A 27,129-nucleotide genomic window follows, 5' to 3' on the forward strand; every position below is an offset into this window, starting at 1 on the left:
TATGATACATATATGTGATAGAAATTCCCAACAAAGCAGAAGTATGTTTGAACTCGTTAAATTTTGATCTTTCATGACTTAACCAATGCAAACCGTGAAACAATACATTCCTCTGAGCAACCCAATCAGCTTCTAATTTACATATGAAGATTGACATTTATTTTTGTCAATATGTGGCAAAAACCCTCAACGGGTAAAAGAATAGGAGCCTCATTGTTCAACTCTGATTTTATCTGGGCAATTATCTCTTTTTTATCCTCCTATAAAATTAAATCCATCACAATACATGTTCAGAGCTCTGAACACACATCATAAATGAGAAAAGGAAGAAAGTAGATCTGTGACAACAACAATATAGACCAAAGGATTCTATGCTTTAATTTTCCATCCTCTCTCGGCAAGAGCTTCATTGACACGGGTAGCTGCTACTGCAGTGTCGTTAAGAGGAGGGTAACTCCAGCTTTCTGACATCTATTAAGATAAGAGATGATGGAAAAAAGTTAGTGTATTAACAGAATAAATGAAATAGTGAGGATTCATATAGCCGACCCTAACTTGTTTGAGACTACAGCGTAGTAGTTGATATTGTATTGACAGAATAAAAGAGGAGTTTGTCAAGCAGTCTTCTAGAGGTGAGAAGTTCCTCTCAGCTCTATATACAAGTCGCCTCAAGAATTCCCAGTTCTTTATGGGGAAGTAATAAAGCACCTTAAAACATATTTCCGCAAGCAGATATACTTCTTTAAGGGGAAATAATAAAGGACCTCAGGCATGCTTCCACAAGCAAATATACTTCTTTAAGGGGAAATAATAAAGCGCTTCAGGCATGCTTCCACAAGCAAATACTCAGACATGAGCAGTTCACAATAATATATATTTTGCAGGTCCATGAATATGAGCCAACTCGACTAAGACAAGTCAACAGGTAGCAAATTTTGGGAACTGCTCCGCTCAGCTACAATGCAAAGCGCTCTTTCGAGCTACCAACTGCTTGCAGCACATAGACAACAGTATCTAGCAACCATCTTATAACTTATGAAGAAAGAATGTCTAAACACCCTAAAATATCCATTATTATTGTATACGAAAAAACTAGAAGACAAGAAATCCTTGGCTAAATTTAGGAGACATTATCAGTTGTAGGCTATATTGCTATGCCTATTGATACACGTCGCTTTACTAGATACGTTATATACGAGTATGCGCAATTATAAACAATTTCACCATTTAATTTTTTTAAACACAACTGGAATCCACTATAGAGAACATTTTCAGCATGAGCAATCCAGATGTCTTCCTGTAAACCTTGTTCTCAAAACACACCACTCAGCTGACTCCCCACTATTTCACTCATGGAAACACTACCACGCAGACACAAAAGAATAAACACACCAACCATGTCCAAAACAAACCACCATCCCATCAATCCCAAATGCTCATACTGACAAGAAAGACAAGTTTGGACGCACAAGCACCTAGCATTGTCAAAACATGCTTGTATTGAAGAACAATCTAACCTTTTCTCAAGGCAGAATGTCATCACAACTATCTACTACTCTGAGCAAGAACCATCAGTTTAGTTGTAAAGAAATACCCAATGTATTTCTCAAGTTACAACTTCCCCAATTTTAGCCGTAAAGGAGGGGAAAGAGTAAGGGATTCTTACATCCTCAAGTCCTGTGAATGGCCTAGTCAGTCCTCTCTCTCTAAGTGCCTTATGGAAATCTGTGAACTTCCATGTACAGCGTTCAGCTCCAACTACATACACAGGTTTCCTGGGAAGGAAGGTATGAATCACAACAAAATTTTAAGGAAAAACATGTTCAAAAAAAAATTAGATCATGAACAACCACTGAGCTAATTGTCAGACATACCCAGTGCTGCAAGCCTCACTCAACATGCTAACTGAATCTGCTGTGATGACAAAAGCATCAGCCCAAGCTAGATGCCCCATGTGTGGATTTGGCTCTGAAGATTTAAGAAATATATCAATTAGATGATCATCCAAATAAAATTATAACTACACAAACTAATATAGATTATTGTTTCTGAGTCACCTTCACCATTCCAAATGTGTACTTTTGGATCCATCCCAAGCTCTTTGACCACGATTTTAGAATGCTACATGAAATAAACAATGCCCAGAGTGTCAATTACATTTAACATGTTGCCAATTGGTATAATTTGAGATGCAATCTGTAAGAAATACCTTTTCTGGTGTCCTTCTGGAGAAGGATATTCTTACGCTCCCACAGCTCGCAAGAACATTGTGAAGGGAGGCTGTTAATTGCTTAACAAGGTCTGCCCCATACCTGCAGTATCCTACTCATAATCCAGGAATGATATAAGTTGGATATACATGAACCTAGCGGCAAAGAAAGCTACCACAAAGGGATACAAAAAGAACAAAATAAATCATACTCTACAGTCCTGATAAAATTTCATGAATTTCCATACACGTCTTAGTTTTCCTAGACCACTGAATAACTGAAGGTAAACAAGCAAGATTTATGGACTCTATGGTTGGAGAGAAATAAGAGATGCTTTGAAGGCAAAAAGAGTCGCATTTCAGTGGTCAAAAACAAGTGTATCCAGTATTTGTACTATTGGTGAAAGGAGGGCTTGTTAGAGGATATGGATCAGTATCTTGATTTCCTAAATTTGTTAGGGAGAAGCATGTAATGGCTGATTGGTCTGAGTTCTTTTTGTTGTAATTTCTGTACCAGCTTGGTACTTCATTAATAAAATTTAACCCACCTTTATCAAAAAAAAAAAAAAAAGATTTAAATATCATCCCTATTTGAGGGTCTCCAAAATAACATGCAATAAAGACGATTAATCTATATAGATACTAGCCATTGAAAAGGAATGATACTCATTTATGACAGATTGGACCAGACAATAAACTGGGTTACAAGTATCCTCAAACTGCAAACCAAGCATTATGAAACCCAATTATGAAGATAAAGTACAGTCTACTCAAGCAGATGTCGAGAAGTTAGAATATCAAACCACAAAATTTTGGAACCAAGCAATATGGAAACCCATAGATAAAGATCAAACAGTTCACTGAAGAAGATATTCAGCAGCAAGAATTAAAAAGCAATAAATCTGCACAAACGGACTTGGCTTCTTGACATGGAAGAAGAAGTTTGCTTTACTATGCTTCATTCTTACCCACTCAAGTTAGATAATTGACTCCACTACAACTAATGATGTAGCCAAAGATTCACACTGGTACCAGATACAATATTGTTATTGTTACCAGTTTCTACTAAATTCCCTTTTGCATTACAACAGTATATCTTCTCACAAACTTTGCATCCACCATTATAACCATTAAATAATTTTAAAAAAAAAATCAGCAATTATATACTTCAAAATTCAACATTATATATTCCAATTTATATCTCATGCGATCTCAGCTTCATCTCTTTGTACTTTCCTTTGTTTAACGAAATGAAGTTATGAAGTTTGATTTTGCAATGAAAGGATATCAGTCATTTGGATTGAAGAAATATCGTACTTGTAGGGCCTCCAATGTTGACCACCAATAAGGGCTTCGGCAAAGGCGCAAACTCTTCATGCCAGGTAATGGCTGCAGCTCTAAGCACAGAAAAATCAACTTGATGTAGAGCTCCTACCGTAAGTACCTTGTTTTTTCAGAAAACAGAAGTCAAAGCCCACAGATGATCAATTTAGGTACAACAGCTCTCAACACAGAAATATATTACATATTAGATGCTAAAACTAATATAAATGTTGAGGATACCTACAACATGCTTATCAGGTGGTTCATAGGGTGTTATCCACTTGTGCAGAAAACGTGGAACTTGTTCCTTCCCTTGAGGAGTTAAAGGGTAATAGTCATGCTTGGGGGTGATTACCAAGTCGAATCTGTCCAAACGGGACCTTGGATGCTGAATCTGAAGTTGAAATGCAGCAGGGACAAATAAATGAGAGTTTCTTCTACAGATGCAGATACATTCAAGAATTTCCCAAAAAAAAAGTACATGGCATACAATCCAAATATGTAATAACAGCTTTCTTTGATGAACTGAACAGGAAATCCAGCAGCTACCATTAGCAGTCCCTAAAATTGAGGAATCCTTCATGAGTCAACCAGTTCTTCGAGAAAAACGATTCAGTCACAAATGTTTCGGAAGTTTCTAGTCAGAGCGAGTTGTGTGTGTTATTAAAAGCCATCACCATGTGAAGCAAGGGATTATCGCTTCATGGGCTAAGTCAAGCGTTTCATAGAAGCATTCAGTTCTTTGAATATCAATTTTGAGGAGTTGACTTAATATCAACATTTTCATACATTGGGTATTAAAAAAAAAAAAAAAAAATTAAGTCAACGATAACCAACATGGGTATTAAAATAACTGTAATTTGATCATTCATATTTTTAATAATCGGTGTCGGGGCCAGCTTGCGCGTACCTCGACTAATTCCACGGGTACCTGCTACCTCCCACCAACACTATCAGTAGCTCTATCCACAAGGCTTGGACAGATGGGAAGAGATCACCTAGAGCTCATTTGGATGGGCTTACGGCTTGTGACTTATAAGCCAAAAGTCGTAAGTTAGAAATTCTAGCTTATGGCTTTTAGCTTATTTTTGTCACTTTGGCTTAAAAACAAGTGCTTAAAAGCAATTTTTAATCTTATCCAAACACTATAAAAGTGCTTAAAAGCACCTAAAATAAGTCAATCCAAACAGGCTCCTAGTCTTTTTGCCTCCGTTGGGATTTGAACTAGAGAGGTTCTCAACCCACTTCATTGACCACTAGGCCACACCCTGGGTGCATAATTGTCATCTGATCATTAAACTACTAAATTCATATATCTTTGATATCTTTTAATGTTATGACTTGTGCGCTTCACTTCTCGCTTTTTTACTTCAAGCCCCATGGACCTTGTTGCTTTTTTGCACTTTTCACTATTAAAAACACTGTATCTGCACGTTCACTTCGTTATCAAAATTTAAAAAAAAAAAAAAAAAACAACAACAACAACAACAACTTATCCAAAAGACCTGCACATTCACTACAAGGAATTTCACTAAACTTGCAGCCTAATTTCTTCTTCACCATTTTGGTTCCTCTGTAGCTCATATCAACTATCAGGAGAACATCTATTGTACTAAGTTGTGATCACAGCTGATTGACAGAGTGGACCCAAAAAAAAAAAACAGATATATTTGTTCATTGACATGTAGACCTGTGCATTCAAATACAGATAGCTTGAAGCAGGAAAGACAGCTTTTCAAGCAGAGAAACATCCTAATATGCCTTTTGACTTCTCAAGAATTTAGTCTCTAATAGGCAACCAGAAAAAAACTGCAGGACTAAATAAACTGCAAGAGTAAATCACATCTTTCTCATATGGAAATTGGACATATATGTTCTTTTTTTATAGCCAGACATTTATAGCCAGACATATAAGTGTATCTAAAGAAATGGAAACTGTTGTAGAGCATGAAGCGTGATCAAGTTTTCATCAAATTCGTTCTTAGTTCCTACTCCTCGAGTAGATTAAAGTTCATAGATAAACAAGTTGTCCAACAGCAAGAGTCAAACGGTTCGCAGAGAAGAAGGGTAGCACAATGCACAAATTCTTTTTTTTTTTTTAATCAATAGCACAATGCACAACTTCTTTTGTATTAGAAAGCAAAAAAGGATGTCAGCAGGCATTAAAATCTACCACGTAAAGAAATATATTGACAATTACCAAGAAATAGATCATTGGGTTCCAATTGTGTTATGAAACATAAATTTGCTCCTCGTAACCTTTGTCTTTTCACCATTCGGAGTTACTGCAGATCTTCAAGATAATTTAGACCTAGTTTGATACACTTTTGAGTTATTCATAGTTAAGAATTAAGCCTAGGCTTGTAATTAGGAAGCTTTCTGTATGCATGATTTAACCAACCCTATTTGAAGAATGCTAATATTTCCTCAGCCCCTGTGGATCCAAGGGGTTCCTATCCTCGAGGCTATCAGTTGTTACAACAGATATCTTCTTCCTACAAATGTTTGACACCTCTTTAACAGAGATTTGGAATTATCGCAGGTGTGTTACCAAATATCTCCACTGGGATAGTTTTTCACCACTGATGGAATGTCATTTGAGAAACTGTCCAGCCCACCACCAATAAATAGATAAATAATAAGGAAGAGGGGGAAAGATTAAAAAGAGGAATAGGTTAAATGGACTTTCAACTGTAACGATCTGCAGAAAAATCTCGCGCAGAAGCATCAGATTTCATACCTGGACAACAAAAACATTATCAGATGCCAATCTTTTTATGGAGCTAGTAATTGAAATCGTATCTCTTCCAGATGCAATCACCAGCAATGGACCATCCCTGATAAGGAACAATCATTAGCTCATCATTACTTCACTGAGTTTTCGATCGAGAGCACAAACATTATTTTTACCGTTACAAAAGTGGAGGTCATTTCCAAGAAAGGTGTTTTAAAATGACACTGAAACAAAACATATTTTTTTAAAGAAAAAAATCCAACAAAACTGGCAGTAGTCCCAATTTTTCAAAGTTAAGAAAAAGAATAAACCAGTGCTTGTTCGATCACTTTTGTGCATATTACTTGAAGTGCACACTTGTCTGAAGCGCATAATTTATGAAAAATTAAAAAGTACCAAACATGAAAAGATTTAGTACTGCTATAGTTTTTTATAAGATACTTTAGTACTGCTATAGTAATCAAATTTCAATTACAAATTTACAATAACTAATTTCAACATTCAATATACAATGATGTTGAAATTAGCCAACACCTTAGAGTGGAGATTCAAAGAACATTTCTTCCCGATTGAATCACTATACCACCATTTCTTGAAGTTCACATTTCTCTGAAGCGCATAGCTTCACGCGACAAAACGATGGCTTTTAACAACACTTGTTTCCGATATTTTAGGTTTATGTTTGCCAAGAGTCTTTAGTTTGATAAGAAATTTTATGTCACTATATGAATTAAGTGTGAGATAGCGAGAATCTCTAGTTTCAGAGAACTCCTAATTCTCTCAAGGGACAAATTAGGTTAGAATGAGATGGACCAGAGTAGAGCCGAACACAAATATATAATTTTTATATCCATCATAACTAGTCTAAGATTGGCAAGTAGTTGATCAATTAATTTTTTGGTAAATTAGACCCCCTCCTCATGGGCCCACGACCCTCCCTTGGTAACTCAAACTCCAACCTTGGTTGGAAGTAGAGAGCTCTACCACTAAAGAACTGAAAAATTAATATCTTCACTGACTAAAACTCCAAAGATCCACAAGATTCTCTACAAATAGAGAATTGACTGCATCTGGTAATATTATACATACTCAAAAATCTAACCAATAAGTTGGCTTTCACATAAAAACTTATGCACTAGAAATTACCCATTTTTGTAACATCTACCATAGACTCGAACAAAGAAAATAGTACAACAACTATACAAGCATTTTTCGTTGTGTACATCTATTATAACTTTGCATAAAGGAAATTACTGCCAAAAAAAAAAATGGACCTTTGACCTAACTCAACGCAAAAACTAGCTCATGAGGTGAGGATTTCCCAAGACCATATAAGGAGACCACCCCATCAATGTGGACTCTAGCATCACTCTACACACCCGATCTTGGCAAAGACTCAAATAATCAGTGTTTTCTTTTCTTGTTCTTCCTTCTGGTGTCCGACGAAGCTCCCCTTCAGCAAGTAGTACTCCTATCTCTAGAGTCCGAACAACCATTTAGGCGCTCGTCTCTCTAGGATCATTCAAGCACCATTATCTTTTCAACAAAAGCCGCTGCTACTATTTGCGCAACTGACACACTCTTCTAAACCATGAATTTCTGGGCATTTTTATGCAATTGAAGTTAAATTGATAATAGTTATAAGGATCTACAACACTAAATCTCTTCTTGGTGACTGAGAGTAAAGTTACCAACGACTTCCCGCCGAAAAGAATTCCAGCACCGCTTTTCTTTGTGGTGATCGTGCACTACTCCGGCGAGATTTCAATGTCAACTTTCTATTTTTTTGTGAAATAAGCACACTGAAGTTGGTCCGCTTTGAGTTTGAGGGAGTACGTCAGAATATCAAGTGAATATGGGCCTAAATTCATCGACATCTAGATTCATTATACTTGAATAAGAAAATCGTACATAATATAATATACTTAATCCCGATGTGTGGTGGTGGGGCCTGGGAAATAATGGAGTGTTCTCTGTGAAGTCTTTTTATGAGAAACTTTGGGTTAGGAAAGAGGTTGATTTCCCTGGTAATGCAATATGGGTTCCAAGTGTGCCAAGAAAAGTGTGTTTTTTTCACTTGGCTAGCCTCTAGAAGGGTGATTTTGACAGCGGAAAATCTTAGAAGACAGAAGGTTGTCTGCGTCGGTGGTACATGTGCAAGGAGACGGGCGAGGACGTGGATCACCTTCCTCTACATTGCGGGCTGACCATGAGATTATGGTGGGATATGTTTAGGTGGTTTCACACACATTGGGTAATGCCAAGAACTGTGAAAGATTTGATGTTCAGTTGGAAGAGCCAAAGAAGGAGAAGACGAAAGGCTTGGAACGTGGTACGGCTTGCATTAATGTGGGTAGTGTGGACAGAGAGAATAGGAAAGCTTTTGATGGAGTAGAGTCGAGTTTCTCTCAGTTGAGGAGTAGCATCCGCTCTCTTATTTACTTTTGGTGTAAACAGAAAGCTCCTAGCTATATACATGATTGGGTGGAGTTCGTAGAGGATCATATTTTATAGATGCTTGATCGTATGGTATACCCCTTGTATACAGCCGTTGTGGCAATGTTTATGAATGAAAATACTTTTACTTGATCCCAAAAAAAAAAAAATATATATATATATATATAAGATACATTAGAATATTTTGTATTTAATTCCAAGAATATTTATTTACCTTATTAGCGTACTGATCAATAATCACCTACCATATTAAACATAATCTTAGAATCCAATATAAGGACCACCTCTGTACCTTGTTAAGTAAGTCTATGAGAAGCTTTCTATTTTCACATAGTATTAGAGCAAGCAAAGGTTATGAGTTCAAGTCTCCGAGCCACTCATTAGGAAAAAGAGTCACGTGTTGCTCAATGAAAAAGAATCAGCACGCGCGTAAGGAGGCGTGTTGATGACATAATTAAGAATAAGTGTGCATTCTCTAACAGATTAAGCTTTTAGATGAGATGACCACATACTTCAATCACTACCACAATTAAAAAATTATAGTAAAATGCAACGAGAAGCAAATGAATCGCATGAATGAAGATTAAGTCATGAACAGAGTAGAAACTTACTTCTCAAATGTCTCACGAGCCATTCTAACTATACTCTTCACATCAGCTTCCAAAATAGATGACAATCCTGTGCCACCATTTCCCATACGCAAAGTTCCTGGTTTTCTAGCCCTTCTTCTCAATAGAATTCCAAATATCTGGCTTATAATGTAATACAAGCTTTTGTGGAAAGATACAGGAAGCCAGTGTAGCCACTCATTGACTCCTCCTTTTGGTCTAGTAACCCGCTGCATGTACGGATAGCAACAATAGCGATTTCAAGGAAAAAAAAGGTTTGATCAACAATTACAATTTCCCAAAATAAATGCAGGACTTTCAAGTTATCACCCTCTACTTACCTCTCTGTATCACTTAATAGTTTAAAACAGCACCATTCAAATCAAGGAAGATAAGAAATTTCTAATTATCAACCGGATCAGTAGAAATTTCAAATGTTTCATTCACTCTATTCATGCAAACTTTTGAACAAAAACATGCCTCTGTTCAAGATACTTATACCAATCACATAAGATTAGACTGAAAGTAATGCATTGAAGCAAGGGAGCAAAAAGGTTTCTCTCCATTTGGTGGATGTGTGAACCCGGGAGAAAAAGATTGCAAGGATAAAATCCAACGCCTAGTCCATTGTAGTAGCTAGATCAAGTTCATTATAATTACATACAACCATTTTATTTTATTTTGATGACATAATTACATACAAGCATGCTTCAGAGGACTACGGATTCTTAAGTGAACAATTCAAAACCCTGAGTTCAATTGACAGAACGAAAACCAAAATCTTTCAGCTTTGATTTGATATAAGCCCCACAAGACATACTTATGCAACTACTACCTGGTTGATAAAGTTTTGTGTCCTTGTTGTTTTAACAACTTGTGCCTAAACTTATAGGTTGTGCACCAGTGAGATGAATTGCATAGAGGGCAGTGGTGGAGCCAGAAATTTTATTAAGGGTGTTCAGATTTTGAAGAAGTAAAAAAAAAACCGATGAAGGATGTTCGAAACATAGTATATATCCATAGTAAATAATATTTTATCTATCTACAGAGCATAGTTTTCTGGTGAAGGGTGTTTTCCCGAACACCCTTAAGCTAAGGTGGCTCCGACACCATTAGAGGGGATAACTTGCCAAAAGCATGCAAACTCTGCTCTTTTTTCTTTATCCTTTCTATTCATGTTAACTGTGCAGGATTTAATCTCATCTGAGTTACTTTGAAACTCATAAAATACCACATGTAGAACTCCCACATGCTTGTTGGATTGAATGTGGTTATATCTGAGAAAAGCTATCAGTTCAAAAATAATTGTTAACTGCTTAAGTTTTTGGACAAGGAATGGGTAACCCCATAAGTTCGTTGTATGAATGTTGCTGACTTTGTGTCCTTTGGATTGATCATTTGACTAAAGGATCTGCCGCGTATCTTTAACTATACAAGCTTCTAGACTTTGTAGGAGATAAAATAAATACCCTGGTAACCAAGACAGAAATCAGGGCTAGGGGAAAAAGGACTTACAAGTGAATAGGCCTGTAGTCCGAGTTCTATGTGCTAGAATTGAAGCCCAAAAAAACAATTAAAAAGAAAGGCAATAAGACTCTAAGCCCCAAACTTGTGCAATCAAAGTCTATAGGAAAATCAGTAAAAAGTTATCAACCTTTAACCAGTCAAGGAAATGTTAGCCATTGTTAGTACAATCTCACTCCCCTAAGTCTCAAGACACAATATTTCAATTCCATGCCCACTATTTTTCATGTTTGACTCTTTTGCCCAATAAATTCTGAAAGAACCCTTTCAAAACATATACCATGCCAACATAAAGTTTACAAGAAAATTTCCTAAGACTCCTATTTCTACATATTTGGCATCACCCAAACAATTCATAAAATCCATTTTCAATCCCCTAGTGCCACGACACAACCATATTTGAATCAATTGGACAATATCAGCAAGCATCTACCACAATAGTCCAGCAACTTCAAATCTTATTCATTCTCCTAATTCAAGTTCAATAGGTCGATGTAAGAGAGCAGAAGGCACTCAGATACAACACTCGTGCACATCTCTATCTACACAAAAGATTTTCTATTTAAGTTTGAGTTTCCTGCAATTTTATCCACACTCTATGTAAATAAATACTATTGGTCCACAATCCATCTTCACCATTTAGAGTAACCGTGAGTACTTCCAGCCAAACTAATTCCAATACTAATCAAACTCCTCATAGAATACTAATACTTTTCTTCCTGACTCGACTGGGACAACAAAGCAATCCACAAAATTGAAATTCTACAAAAGGAAAAAGGAACTCACATATAGAGTGTGCTTGTCGGAGAGGCCGAGTGCTTGAACCAAGCCAATTCTAATCAAGCTCCTCATGCAATACTAATAATTCTCTTCCTGAACTCAACTGGGACATCAAAACAACAACAATAACATACCCAGTGTAATCCCACAAGTGGGGTTTGGGATGGTAGGGTGTACGCAGACCTTACCCCTACCTCTTGGAGGTAGAGACGTTGTTTCCGGAAGACCCTCGGCTCAAAGGAAGTGTAATAACAACAGCAAATAATCAAGGTAAACAAAGCAAATGAAGCAATATGTAATAGTAAATAGTGAAGAATAAGACATTTCAAGCATACTAACTGATACCACTAAGAGCCTGTTTGGATGGGCTTATGCCTATAAGTTGTTTGCAGCTTATAAGCTAAAAAAAATAAGTTGGGGTAGTCTAACTTATTTTATTTTTTTGGCTTATAAGCTGCTTTAGATAAGCTAAGTCAAATGGACCCAATTATTTTTTTGAGCTTATTTTAAGCACAAAATGACTTTAAGTTGGCCAGCCAAACACTCAAAAAAACTGAAAACAGCTTATAAGCAACTTATAAGCCAATCCAAACGGGCTCTAACTAAAGAAGGCAAAGATGAGAAGAGATAGCTCCTACCTCTCCCACGCAAAAGCACTACAACACTCGACTACCTACTACCCTTCTACCCTAAATCCTCGACCTCCGTACCTTCCTATCTAAGAATGCTCTCAACACTACTGTAAATACAACAACATACCCAGTGTAATCCCACAAGTGGGGTTTGGAGAGGGTAGGATGAATGCAGACCTTACCCTGGCCTTTGTGGGGCAGAGAGGCTGTTTCCGAGAGACCCTCGGCTCAAAAGAAAAAAGAGAAGAAAGGAAAGGCAAATAAAAGAAAAAAATTTGACGCAGATGCAAAAAATAGGACAGTAAAGTAACAAGATATAAAGCAAAGGTGCAATAGATAGGAATACACATCGAAGAATAGAAACTGCACGATTACTAAATAATACTACTAATAAGCCCCAACCTCTCCCACTGTAACTACGGTAAATATTTAATAAATTTTCTTAATACAAATACTAAAGCTCCGCCCCTGCACAAAATTTAAAATTCTACAAAAAAGACCTCACGTATAAGATGTGCTTGTCGGAGAGGCCAAGTGCTTGAACCAAGCCAATACTAATCAATCTTCTCGTGCAATACTAATAATACTCTTCTTGAACTCAATTGAGACATCAAAACAACAACAATAATATACCCAGTGTAATCCCACAGGGTGGGGTCTACGGAGGGTAGTATGTACGCAGACCTTAACCCTACCTCGTGGACGTATAGATGATGTTTCCGAAAGACCCCTCGGCTAAAGTAACTCACAACAAAGCAATTTTTAAAAATAACATACTAGTTTCAACATACATAAGCAATTACAAAACAATACACGAAAATTGAAAAGTGTTAAACTTTTGAAAAGTCTTAGACCGCAAATTTCAAAAAAAATCATTTCTTTCTTAAACTTTGTACCAAGTCAAACGGTGTCACATAAATTGAGACGGAGGGAATAATTCTCTTTGTGAACTCAATTGGGACATCAAAACAACACACAAAATTGAAAAATTCTACAAAAGGAGAAAAAACAAACTCTCACATATAAAGTGTGCTTATCGGAGAGGCCGAGCGCTCGAACCAAACCAATACTAATCAAGCTCCTCATGCAATACTAATAATTCTCTTCCTGAACTCAACTGAGACATTAAAACAGCAACATACCCAGTGTAATCTCACAAGGTGGGGTCTGGAGAGGTTTAGGATGTACGCAGACCTTATCCCTACCTGAGATTGTTTCCGAAAGACCCCTCGGCTAAGGTAACTCATAACAAAGCAATTTAAAACTGGGGGCCAAGTCAAAATCTACTGGTATATGGAACAATATCCTGGAGAAATGTGAAAAAAAGCTCCCAAGATGGAAGTGTCAATATTTGTCAATGGGAGGAAGGCTCACTCTGATTAACTCTGTATTAGACTCTCTACCAACCTATATGATGTCTCTTTTTCCCATTCCTGTGGGGGTCATTGAAAGATTGGACAGCATAAGAAGGAACTTCCTATGGCAAGGTAAAAAAGAAAAAAAGCCTATCACTTGGTCAAGTGGGAAGAGGTAATTCTCAGCAAGGCTCAAGGTGGATTGGGAATTAGAAATTTGAAGAATCACAGGAAAGCCCTCAAGTTGAAGTGGTTATGGAGGTACTCTCAAGACCCTCAAAGCTTATGGAGCAAGGTAATCAAAGCCAAATATGAAGTAGAAGACAACTGGATGACTAAACCAGTGAACTCAACTTATGGAGTTAGTCTTTGGAGGTCTATAAGGGTACTATGGCCAGCTCTAAAGAGTCAAGTTTCAATCAGCGTGCTAAATGGTAACAGGACATCCTTCTGGAATGATAATTGGCTAGGGAATGGAGCTTTGAAGGATCTATTCTCTGACATATATTCCTTAGCTCATCACCAACAGAGATCTATAGCTGAAATGTGGTCACCTCAAGGTTGGGAATTGATACTCAGAAGAGACCTGAATGATTGGGAGATAAGTAGAATGGTTGAGCTCTACAAACAACTGGATGATTTCACAGGAACTCAAAACGGGGATGACACACTGAGATGGCATGGACATAGTAGTGGAAAATTCAGTGTTAATACAGCCTATAAAATGATAAACCAACCAACACCTCAAGTCACCAACTGGCCCTGGAAGCATATTTGGAAGACCAAGATACCATGCAAGGTTGCATGCTTCTCATGGTTACTGGCAAAGGAAGCTGTGCTCACACATGAAAATTTAAAGAAGAGGAACTAGACTATGTGCTCAATATGTTTTCTTTGTGAAAAAGAAGTAGAGACAGTTGGTCACTTATTTTTGCACTTATTTTTGCACTGCAGGATAACTGATCCCCTATGGGAGATCTTCATTAATTTTTTTTTATGAGATAAATGATTTCATTGCAGGCATCAAGCAGATGCATAGTAGTTACAAAAGTAGAATAGCAAAAGGGCCAGCTCTCCTTTATATAGCTAGTTAAGGGATAGGAAGCTGACAAAGTTCAGAAAGGTAACAGGGGAATCTAATGGAGATAAATAAACCCAGCTATACAAAAACACGAGGCATTTGGCTTTTAAAGATTGGTAGGTAGTTGATATCCCATCAAAGCATCTTCTATTCCTTTCATTCCAGATACTCCAACAGATGGCTGCAGGTATCATCTTCCAGATTCTCTTGATGGCACTATCAACTCTCCAGCAACTCCAGCTTACAAAAACATCCCTGATACTCTGAGGCATGACCCATTTGAGTCCAAAAAGTACTAAAAACATATTCCATAAATTTGCAGCTATCGGACACTGTAGAAATAAGTGATTGTGAGTTTCTGCTTCCTTCATGCACATATAACGTCTGTTAGCCATCTGAAACGTCCTTCTAGCTAGATTGTCTTGAGTCAAGCAAGCTTCATGAAGTGCAGTCCAGCTAAAGCAGCTGATCTTAGGGGGCAGTTTGATCTTCCATATAAGCTTCCAAGGCCAATGAGCTGTAATTTCATTCTGTGGGCCTAGAAGTTTGTATGCTGCTTTAACTGAGAACTTTCCGTTCCTTGATTCTCCCCAATTGAGTTGGTCTGGTGTTTCACTATTTATTGCAACACTATGAAGTGCTGCTAGTCAGCTTACCAACTCCTCCATTTCCCAATCTTGTATGTTCCTTCTAAGGATGATGTTCCATGAATTCCTTTCTCTGTGTTGTTGAACTGTAGAGTTTGGCTCCCTTAATAACTAAAACATGTTGGGATAAGCAGCCATTAAAGGGATGTCGCCTAACCATTTGTCTCTCCAAAATCTGATATGCTGCTCATTCCCTGCTACTAAGTGTTGGTGTTGTGAGAACTCCTCCCATAACTTGCTTATGCTTCTCCAGACACCAACCCCATATGGCTCTGTTGGGATATGAGAGCACCAGTGGTTAAGCGCTCCATGCTTGGCAATAATTACATCCTTCCAAAGGCTCTGCTCCTCCTGAGTGTATCTCCATAACCATTTCAATAGTAGACTTTTGTTGTGCAGTGATAAGTCTCTAATGCCGAGGCCGCCCAACTTTTTTGGTAACAAGACTATTAGCCACTGCACCAAATGAAATTTATGGTCGGTGCTATTCCCTTTCCAAAGGAAATTCCTTCTAGTTTTGTCCAATTTCTCCAAAGCCTTACTGGTTATGGGATGTAGTGACATACTATAGGTTGGGATGCTATCAAGTACACTGTTAATCAATGTTAGTCTGCCCCCCATTGATAGGTACTGCATTTGCCAAGTAGCAAGTCTCTTTTCAAACTTCTCAATGACTCCACTCCAGATGCCCTCTGTCTTATATTTAGCCCCTAGTGGGAGTCATAAGTATGTGGTTGGAAAATTACCAGTTCTGCAACCCAGTATGTTTGCCAGTTCCTCAACATTCTGCACTTCATTTACAGGATAAATCACACTCTTGAGCATGTTTATATGAAGACCTGAAACTGCTTCAAATATTAGTAGAGTAAGGTTTAGATGGAGGATCTGCTCTCTGTCAGCCCCACAGAAGACCAAAGTGTCATCTGCATATAGCAAATGGGAGATGTTGACTGCTCTATCCCTTCCTATATCAAAACTAGTTAGCCATTGCAATTGCTTGGCTTTGTTCAACATTCTACTCAACCCTTCCATAGCTAGTATGAACAGAAAAGGTGAAAAGGTGACCACCTTGCCTCAGGCCTCTTTGTGAAGAGAAAAATCCTACTGGGCTTCGGTTGATTAGAACTGAATACTTCACAGTAGAAATGTTGAACTGAATCCATTTAATTCACCTATCACCAAACCCCATTTGTCTGAGCATAGATATGAGATAAGACCAATTCAATTGGTCAAAGGCTTTTTCGACATCTAATTTGCAAAGTAATCCAGCACTCCCTTGTTTCAATTGCCAATCAAGCACCTCATTAGCTATGAGTGAGGCATTTGTGATTTGTCTCCCCTTGATGAAGGCATTCTGCTGACTTGAAACCAGTTTCCCCATCACTCCCTTCAATCTTCGTGCAAGAACTTTAGCAATGATCTTGTATATGCTTCCAATTAGACTGATAGGTCTGTAATCCCTAACCTCCAATGCCCCTTTTTTCTTAGGGATAAGTGCAATGAAGGAAGCATTACAAGACTTAACCATCCAGCAATGTTGATGGTACTGTTGCATAGCTGCTAACAAGTCTGTCTTAATAAATTCCCAAGAACTCTGGAAAAAGGCCATAGTATAACCATCAGGCCCAGGGGCTTTGTCAGGGGCACATGATTTAATGACTGCTAGCACTTCCTCCTCTCCAAAAGCTGCTTCTAAGCTACTGCTTTCCTCTGCTGTGATGGAAGCAATTCCTTCGAAATTTACAGTAGGCCTCCACTCTTCTTGCTCAGTGTACAGTTTTTCAAAGAAGTCAAGTGTCTTCCTTTTTATTGTCTCCTTATCTTCGATGATCACATTGTCCACCAGAAGTCTATCTATGCAATTGGATCTCCTATTAGAATTAGCAATCTTCTGAAAAAATTTGGTGTTCTTGTCCCCTTCCTTGAGCCAAAGGCACCTAGATTTCTGCCTCCATGAGATCTCCTCTATCTTGGCCAGCTGTTGTATCTCAGCTTTCAGACTTGTCATTTGACTAGCCTCTGTCATGTTCAATTGTCTGCCTTCAGTGTTTTGCTCTAAGATCATCAATTCATCTAGTGCTTTGCCTTTTCTAGTCTCTAATTTACCAAACTCCTCCTTATTCCAAATAGTTATGTCCTTCTTCAGATTCTTCAGTTTTTGTATAAGGATGAAGTCAGGTCTCCCATTGGAATTGTAGCTTTGCCACCAGTTTTTCAGTTTGTCCAGAAAGCCATCAACTTCCAGCCACATGTTTTCAAATTTAAAGTAGGAGGGAGTGGCATCCCAATCCCCACTTTCCAGCAAAATGGGTCTGTGATCTGAAATTACTTTAGGCAATGCAATTTGTTTCACAGCTTTGAAAGAGTCATTCCATTCTGGGGATACGAGAAATCTATCAATTCTAGATGCTTGTTGATTGTTCTCTCCTCTTGACCATGTATATTGGGCTCCCTGCAATGGTAGGTCAATGATCTCTAAGTCTTGGATTATGTCTGAGAATGTTTCCATGTCTCTTGATCTCCTAGTGCAATTTAGCCTTTCACTTTCAAATCGGCATACATTGAAGTCACCCCCTATGACCCATTGATGCTCCCAAAGTCCTCTTATCCCTGCTAATTCATCCCACATCTCTTCCCTCTCTTGATTAGTGTGTGGACCATAAATTCCAGTGAAGCACCACCTAAACTCTTCAAGTGAACTCTGTAGCATACATGAAATTGAATAGCAGCCCAGTTGTGCATCCATTTTCACCCATTTCCTTTTGTCCCAGATTACTAATATACCACCTTTTGTGCCAGCTGCTTCAAGCTCTACCCAATCAGCCCATCTGTTTCCCCATATCTGTTGTATAAGCCTATTGTTGCAGCCTTGGATTTTTGTCTCTTGCAAACATAATATGTCAACCTTCCAACTCTGAATGAGGGATTTGATGGTGTCTCTCTTCGCCTCCTCATTCAGCCCCCTAGTGTTCCAACTAAGGACTTTTAAATTCATCCAGACTGTGAAGTGTACTGCCTGCCCCTGCTCCCACTGCTTTGTTGCTCTTTTTTGTCATAATTAATCCCACAGATTAATCTTTTCCGTTCCCCTTCTCCTCTGCTTTTCTTCCCTTTCTCAGACCCCTGTTGCTTTAACTCCTGTTCTTGGATTTGTTTTTGTCTTCTTTCCTCCATCCTTTTAACTAATTCTAAGAGATCATGTTCAAACCCTATAGTGTTGACCCCAAATGCTTTGCATGCCTTTACCATTGTGATTTTTGTCCACTTTGATGTCTCAATAACAGTAGGTTTTTCTATAGCCAGTGGAATAGGGCCTTCGTACCAAGACAATGGTAATGCTTCACATATCGCTTGAGAGGGGAATTCTGTATCTAAGCTCGAGAACGCAACCAATTCCTCACCTGAGGTATGTAGTCGCAATGGCCTGTGGATTCTTTCTTGGGGAATTCTTTCATCGTCTGCATCTGAATGCCTCTCCCCTGATGTTTGCTCTGCAGGATTTACTTGCATGGCAATTTCAAAGTCACTTGAGTCTGAAGGGGCTAAAAGAGCACCGAATCTGTTGGAAGATGGGCTGGGCTTTTTAACCTGCCAGATGGTTTTGAGTTTAAGAAGTTTGGCCTCATTTAAAGCTTTATTTTTTCCCCTCTTGCCATTTGGGCCTGTTTTGTAATAATTCTGATCAGCTTCTAGGCCCAGTTGTCTTTTAATTGGCCCTGGCCCACTCCCTATTAAACTATTGGACTCTTTGACTTTTGCCATTTTATCTACTGGATAAAACAGACTGCCACTTTTTGAATTAAAGCTGTCCAACAGACTGCCACCTTTTGAATTAAAGTTGTCCCTTTGTACCTTCTCATATGATACATTGTTCGAGGTACCAACTTCTTCCGACGTCTTCCTTATCTCGGGAGCAGTGCCTTTTCCGGCGAGATTAACGACGGTGTGCAGATCTTCTAAAATTGAGAGTTCGAAACCCCAATCTTCTTTGAGCAATTCTATGGTCCTCGGAATTACCTTCATGTTCTTCTCCACACAGATACGAGCCCATAGCATGTGTGTTCTGTGTTTCGTGTCTTCATCTACTCCGACGTAACCTCCACACTTGTTCCCAATAAATTTGAATGTTTCTGTTGACCAAGCATGGAGTGGAATTCCGAAAACCTTTATCCATTTAGTCCTGACTTTTTTGTGGTTAGCTTTGATCCAGCCACTGGCGTCCACCATTCGAGAGTCAGCCTCCTCCCTTTCCAGAACCAATCGCCTGCTTTAACCCTACTTGCCTCCAATCTGGATGGGAGCTCAAAGAGAAACTGGTTATGGTTAATGGGTGTGACTTTAAGTCCTGCAGTGACTTGCCACCTGCCCACAAACCATTTTTGGATGATAGCTGCATTTGGGCTTGTATTAAATGGATCATTAAATTCTCCCACAAGACACCTCGAGAGGAAGTGCTTTGTTTCCCCCATCTCCCTGTTACTGGTTTTCCCTGCTTCAGAACTGATTGTGCTTGACCATTTTGGGATCCTTGCTGCCTCCATGTAGGATTTGGACTGCTCATCTGCTAAATGGAATCTTGGATCTACAAAAGGACCCAGATATATTTGTATCTTCCCTGCAATGTCATCCCATCCCTTGTTGTATCTGTCTTCTGGGATGATGACTGATGCCTTTTTGTCCCCTAGAATAGTCTCTATTCTCACAAATCGACCATAACTGCCTTAGATTCGGATTCGACTTTTGAGTCTTTCAACAATTAACCAATTTTACCTTGAAGTTTTGTATCACTCTGAATGAGTACGCCTGTACTTTTCTTCCCCATCTTCTGCATTTGTTGCCTGGCTGCAAAGAGGCCTGCTTTAGGGCTTCACATATCCATCTGAGATTGCTTTCTGTCTAACCTGATGCTGCTCCTGAACCTTCTGCTATCTTCTGTTAAGATGAACCAACTCTCTCAACTGCTCGTTAATCTAAAAAACTTCCCACTCAAAGTAAAAGAAATGCCCTGCTCCATAACTTAGGCAATGATAAGTTTGTCATCTGAAAATTCTATGCCGGAGAGGAGAGTTGAGAAGTGGGAGAAGAGAGAGAGGGTGGTGTGTTTCCCAAGAGAGAGCATTTTGATTTTCCTCTCTTTTTGGATATTTTTCAACAGGTTGTGATTTTTATTTGCAAATATGCTTAGTTAGTGCATTTTTCTCTGCAAGAATGTTATGGCAATACATTTTTTAAAGATCTTCATTAATCTCAGAGGCATAGCCTGGACAATGCCTAGAAAGATTACTGAAGCTCTCTTTAGTTGGGAGGCAGCTGGAGCTGGAGCAGATGACATAAACAAATGGAAGATGGTCCCTGCTTGCATTTAGTGGGCAATTTGGAAAGAAAGGAACTCTAGATGCTTTGAGAACAGCAGCAACACAATGCAGGACATCAAACTTAACTGTACTAAGCTTTTTTCTTTTTGGTGTAACCAGATCTACCCAGAGGATACTATATCTATCCTAGACTCATTAGGTTCCTGTTAGAACTGTGGACAGGTTTTGCTCTCTTCTGCTCACTTGTAAATATGGTTTCAGCACAACCCATGTATTGTTCTGTGTTTAATACATACAACATGTTACCTTCTCAAAAAAAAACAAAAAAAAAAAACAAAAAACAAAAGCAATTTAAAAAAATGAAAACCCAGATCTTCCTTTTGTCCGGGGGGTACTGAAGAGTGGTCTCTGCAGAACAGTACGACAATCCCATCAAATTAGGGATTTGAATTTGAGAGATCACGTGGGTGGGATTTTAACAGCTTTTGAGAAGGAATCAGAAGTCACATGTGACTTGCACATGCGTGACTTAAATGAATTATTATCTGTTTTGGGCCGAATTAAGGAGCCCAAGAATGGGACTTCAGTTATAAGGAAAGGTGGGCCTGATTATGCAGCCCAAGTCATTTTTAATGACTTAACTTACAACAACCCAATAACGCAACTCAGAGAATGTGTAGTCAAAGATCTAGAGCAACGTCTTCTCCAGAACACAACGCAGAAGACACAACGCAGAAGACCTTGCAAGCCATAGAACAACCAAATCTGAACGAGATGGAAGTAGCGAATATAAATGGGGATTTGGCAGGAGAAGTGCAGCAGATAAACGAGGCAGTAGGTCAGGGAAAATTAAGGGTTGATGACAGAAACAGAGGTGAAGAAGGTCCAGGTAAAACTGCTGATCATAATACAATTATGACAATTGAAGATCAGGAGATAGAGGAAGCAGAACCTCTACTTATTCAACGTCTTCTCCAGAACACAATGCAGAAGACCTTGCAAGCCATAGAACAACCAAATCTGAACGAGATGGAAGTGGCGAATATAAATGGGGATTTGGCAGGATTAGTGCAGCAGATAAACAAGGCAGAAGGTCAGGGAAAATTAAGGGTTGATGATAGAAACAAAGGTGAAAAAGGTCCAAGTAAAACTGTTGATCATCATGCAATTATGACAATTGAAGATTAGGAGATAGAGGAAGCAGAACCTCTGCTTATTCAACAACAACAATCGATTCTTGATAAACAGAGGAGGGCATCAATTTGGGTTCAGCAAAATATGATTAAAATGGGAAAATTGTTGGGAGCACATTTTAAAGGTCATGAAAAGGAGGGTTTGGAATTATTACTACAAGTTGATAGTTGCAGACAAGCAAGAAGAATGGAACCTGAAGCTGTTTGTAAGAAGATAAGATTTAAAGGTGTACAAGAATTAAAAAGTCTCGTGCCCTTTGATGTCAAATTCAAGTGCAATGGAAATAGAAGCAAGGGGAGGAACATCTTATCTGCTTCTTGATGCAATTCAAACTTGTATCATGGAATGTAAGGGGACTGAACGACATAGACAAAAGAAGATTGGTTAAAAGTTTGGTGATGGACTGGAATGCAGACATTATTTGCTTCCAGGAAACCAAGTTGGAGGGGGATATAAGAGAGTTGGTGATGCAGATATAGGGAGGCAGATGGGTGAGATTTGCTTGCTTGGAGGCCAGTGTAACAAGAGGGGGGATAATGATGATGTGGGATAGTAGGAGCTGGAAAGGAGAGATTTTGGAAGTAGGTGCCGATACCCTGACCTGCAAATTTGAGGCACAACTTCAGAATTTTTCTTGCCATATTACAGGGGTGTATGCGCCTAACAAATATATTGAAAGAAGGCTAGTCTGGGAAGAAATTGGCTCTGTCAGGGGATTAACGGGAGGGCCCTGGGCTGTGTGTGGGGATTTTAATGTCACCAGATTCATTTCAGAAAAAAGAAATTACATTAGGAGAACAAGAGGAATGAGGGAATTCTCTGATTTTATTGAAGATATGAAACTAATTGACTTGCAATTAAAGGATGCAAATTTTACTTGGTTTAAAAGGGGAAAATCATGATATAGCTCCAGAATTGATAGGATTTTGATCTCGGAAGAGTGGGATGATAGTTTTAGTAATTTGAAACAAATCCCTCTTCAGAGGCTAACCTCAGATCACATCCCACTAGCTTTACAAGGTGGTTCCTGGAATAGGAGCAAGAACTATTTCAAATTTGAAAATTGGTGGCTTGGAACTGTAGGCTTTACTGAGAGAGTTAAGCAATGGTGGAATTCTTTCAACTTCACTGGAAGACCTGATTTCATATTGGCTTGCAAACTAAAGGCTCTAAAAGTTAAACTGAAGGAACGGAGTAGAAGTGAGCAAGGCAACTTGGGCTCTCAGAGGAAGAATCTGTTAGGAAAAATGGCAGAATTGGATGCAGTCCTTGAAGATAGAAGGCTGACAGAAGAAGAGACAGTAAGGAAGGCAACAATTTTTATGGAATATGAGGAATTGATCAAAAATGAAGAAATATCATGGAGGCAGAGATCAAGATCCTTGTGGTTAAAAGAGGGTGACAGAAACACTAAGTTCTTTCACAAAATGGCAAATGCAAACAAAAGATACAACAACATAGATCAGTTGCTTATTCAGGGGGAATTAACTCAGGATCCAATCAGGATTGAAGGTGAAATAGTTGACTACTATCAGCAGCTATATACAGAAACAGTTCAATGGAGACCTGATTTCAATTTCATAAACTGTCCAGTGTTAACAGAGGAGGAGAAGGAGTTCTTACAGGGAAACTTTGAGGAAAATGAAGTGCTGAGGAGTCTAAAGTTGCGTGCCGTTGACAAAGCACCTGGTCCAGATGGTTTCACTATGGGTTTTTTCATCAAGTGTTAGGAGATGTTGACGCAGGATATCATGAGTGCTTTCCAGAACTTCTACGATCAAGAAATATTTGAAAGAAGCCTCAATGCCACATTCATAGCTCTTATATCAAAGAAAAAAGGTGCTAAAGAACTGAGGGACTTCAAGCCTATTAGTTTGATAGGCAGCATTTACAAGATATTTTCAAAAGTGTTAACAGAAAGGTTAAAAGGTGTGATGGCTAAACTTGTAGACTCTCAACAAATGGCATTCATTAAAGGAAGGCAAATTATGGATGTTGACTTAGTAGCCAATGAAGCAGTAGATTCCAGATTGAAGCAGAAGAAACCAGGAATTTTGTGCAAGCTTGACATTGAAAAAGCATATGACCATGTTAACTGGGGATAACTCCTGAATTTACTAGAGAGGATGGGTTTTGAACAGAAACGGATCCATTGGATCAAATATTGCATCTCAACAGTGAGTTTCTCAGTTCTTATAAATGGTTCTCCAGCAGGATTTTTCAGTGCACAAAGAGGCCTTAGACAACGAGACCCTTTGTCACCTTTTTTGTTTTTATTAGCAATGGAGGGCCTAAACAATATGGTGAAAAAAGCAAATGTGAATGGTTGGCTAAAAGGGTTTGATGTTGCTAGAGCTGGCAGAGATAATTTGGAAGTAACTCATCTTCAGTATGCAGAGGATACCCTTATTTTTTGTGATGCTGAGAAAGAGCAATTGAAATATCTTAGACTGATCTTGGTCCTGTTTGAAGGGATATCTGGCTTACACATCAATTGGAGGAAAAGTTTTCTGTATCCCATCAATGATGTACCAAATCTGGAGCTTCTAAATGCAATCTTAGGCAGTGAAGTTGGTACCTTACCAACCATATACCTTGGAATGCCTCTAGGAGCTAAATCTAAATCCACAGAAATATGGAATAATGTGATTGAGAAGTGTGAAAAGAAATTAGCAAGATGGAAGACTCAGTATTTGTCTCTAGGTGGTAGATTGACTCTTATTAACTCAGTTCTTGATGCTCTTCCAACATATATGATGTCCCTGTTTCCTATACCAGCAGGGATTATCAAGAGGTTGGAGAGCATCAGGAGGAACTTTTTGTGGCAAGGGAACAAAGAAAGGAAAGGATACCAGTTGGTCAAGTGGAAATCTCTATTGACAAGAAAGAGATATAGGGGATTGGGTATCAAGAATCTGAATCTACAGAGCAAGGCACTCAGAATGAAATGGTTGTGGAGGTATACTAATGAAAATCAACCTTTGTGGGGAAAGGTCATAAGAGCTAAATATGAGGAGGAAGATAATTGGATGACCAAGGAGGTTACTACACCTTATGGAGTTAGCTTATGGAGATCCATCAGAGTTCTGTGGGATGAATTCAAGCAACATACCAGGATCAAAGTGGTTAATGGGGAAAAGACTGACTTTTGGAAGGATGATTGGCATGAGGCAGGCAAACAGGAATTGCTTTTTCCAGACATACACAGTCTAGACTTACATCAACAAAGGACTGTAGCAGAATTGTGGACACCTCAAGGTTGGAGCTTTACTTTCAGAAGGCATCTTAATGATTGGGAAATCCAAAGAGTGGCTGATTTTTTCAGCACAATTGAGCAGTTCAGTGTAGAGACAGGGCAAGATGTTTTATGGTGGCAGGATAATAATAAGGGCTCTTTCAAGGTGAATTTAGCTTACAGCAGGATGAACCACCCCAATCAACAGCTAAATAACTGGCCTTGGAAAAACATTTGGAAAACCAAAATCCCACACAAAGTTGCATGTTTTGTATGGCTTCTGGCTAAGGAAGCAGTCCTGACACAAGACAATTTGATGAGGAGAGGGATACCTCTATGTTCCAGATGTTTCTTTTGTGGTGAAAAAGCGGAGACAGTTAACCATCTATTCCTACACTGCAAAGTTACAGGACAACTTTGGAGATTATTCTTAAATCTTAAAGGCATATCATGGACTGTGCCTGGAAAGATTACAGAAGCACTTCAGAGTTGGGAGGAAGCAAGCTTGCTGGCTAAGAATAGAGGTAGATGGAGGATTGTCCCTACTTGCATTTGGTGGACAATTTGGAAAGAGAGGAATTTTAGATGCTTTGAGAATGTGGAGAATAGTATGCAGAAGGTCAAATTGAATTGTTTGTTGATCCTATGTTTTTGGTGCAATCAGATATACTCAAATGACACTGTCTCTATCATTGATGTTTTAGATTCAATATAGATCATGACAGTAGATTTTTGGAGTACTCTTGTAAATATGGTTTCAGTACAACCTATGTACTGTTTTGCCCATTATGGAATATAGATGCAGACATGCAGTTACCAATTTCAAAAAAAAAAAATAAAAAAATAACATACCAATTTTAAAAAAAAATATACAGAAGCAATTTCAAAACAATAAACGAAAATAGAGAAGTGTTAAACTTTTGAAAGTCTTAGACCACAAAATTTCAAAAGTCTTCCTTTCTTTCTTAAACTTTGTACCAAGTCAAACGGTATAAATTGGGATGGAGGGAATAATTCTCTTCCTAAACTCAACTAGGACATCAAAACAATACACAAAACTGAAAATCCTACAAAAGCAAAAACGAACACTCACATATAAAGTGTGCTTACTTGAACCGAACCAATACTAATCACTACTAATCAAGCTCCTCACGCAATACTAATAGTTCTCTTCCTGAACTCAACTGAGACATTAAAACAACAACATACCCAGTGTAATCTCACAAGGTAGGGTCTGGGGAGGGCAGGATGTATGCAGACCTTGCCCCTACCTAGTGGACGTATAGAGGCTGTTTCCAAAAGACCCCTCGACTAAAGTAACCCATAACAAATCAATTTAAAAAATAAATAAATAAATAAAAAACAGAAGCAATTTCAAAACAATACACGAAAATTTAAAATTCTGCAAAAAAAGGAAGTCGAGGTAAGGAGGTTGTTTCCGAAAGACCCTCAGCTAAAGTAACTCATAACAAAGCCATTTTAAAAAAAAAAACAGAAGCAATTTCAAAACAATACACGAAAATTGAAAATTCTACGAAAGGAAAACAAGGAACTTACATATAAAGTGTGCTTATCGGAGAGACCGAGTGCTTGAACTAAACCAATACTTTGATTCTCAGAAGCAGGAAAACCATTACCAATAATAACAGCTCGTCTAATTACACCATGTACTCCACCTTCAAATATATCAGGCACACCAGTCATTGCTCGTGGACTTGATGGTGGTTCTGGTAACCTTATTGGCTTCATTTATACTGAAATTGAAAAAATAATCAAACCCTAGTAGTGTCCTTTGAGATCGATTTTTAGTTCAACAAATACATACGCGGCACGTATGTATATGTAATTACTTGCGATGATCGCAAGGGAAATTGATGTTTGTCTGAAAGCCTGTGATTGGTGGTGGCTTTAGACAACCGCAAAGGCCAGAGCGGTTGATTTTTTCGCCTTCCTTTTGATTGAGTGGGGAGTAAAACAAGGTTTTGCGATTTCTTTCTTCTTCTTTTTTTTCTTTTTGCTTTGGATGAACTTATTA

General features: G+C 38.4%; 1 protein-coding gene across 3 annotated transcripts; it reads right to left on the reverse strand.

Moving 5' to 3' along the window:
• Positions 1-27,129, reverse strand: LOC132600608 (mitochondrial fission protein ELM1). 3 transcript variants are annotated; one of them, XM_060313890.1, is made up of 10 exons: positions 26,652-27,129; positions 9,335-9,561; positions 6,273-6,369; positions 3,777-3,926; positions 3,527-3,653; positions 2,210-2,322; positions 2,058-2,121; positions 1,875-1,968; positions 1,667-1,775; positions 1-471 (listed from the first exon to the last, which is right to left on the reverse strand). In XM_060313890.1, exons 1-10 carry the CDS (start codon positions 26,841-26,843, stop codon positions 370-372), a joined length of 1,275 nt encoding a protein of 424 aa, XP_060169873.1. In that variant the 5' UTR covers positions 26,844-27,129; the 3' UTR covers positions 1-369. The 3 variants fall into 3 exon arrangements, with proteins under 3 accessions (XP_060169873.1, XP_060169874.1, XP_060169876.1); XM_060313891.1 differs by lacking the exon at positions 26,652-27,129 and adding an exon at positions 13,288-13,368; XM_060313893.1 differs by lacking the exon at positions 26,652-27,129 and adding an exon at positions 11,642-13,151.

This window comes from Lycium barbarum, chromosome 6 (genome assembly GCF_019175385.1).
Source record: "Lycium barbarum isolate Lr01 chromosome 6, ASM1917538v2, whole genome shotgun sequence".
Classification (NCBI taxonomy): Eukaryota; Viridiplantae; Streptophyta; class Magnoliopsida; order Solanales; family Solanaceae; genus Lycium; species Lycium barbarum.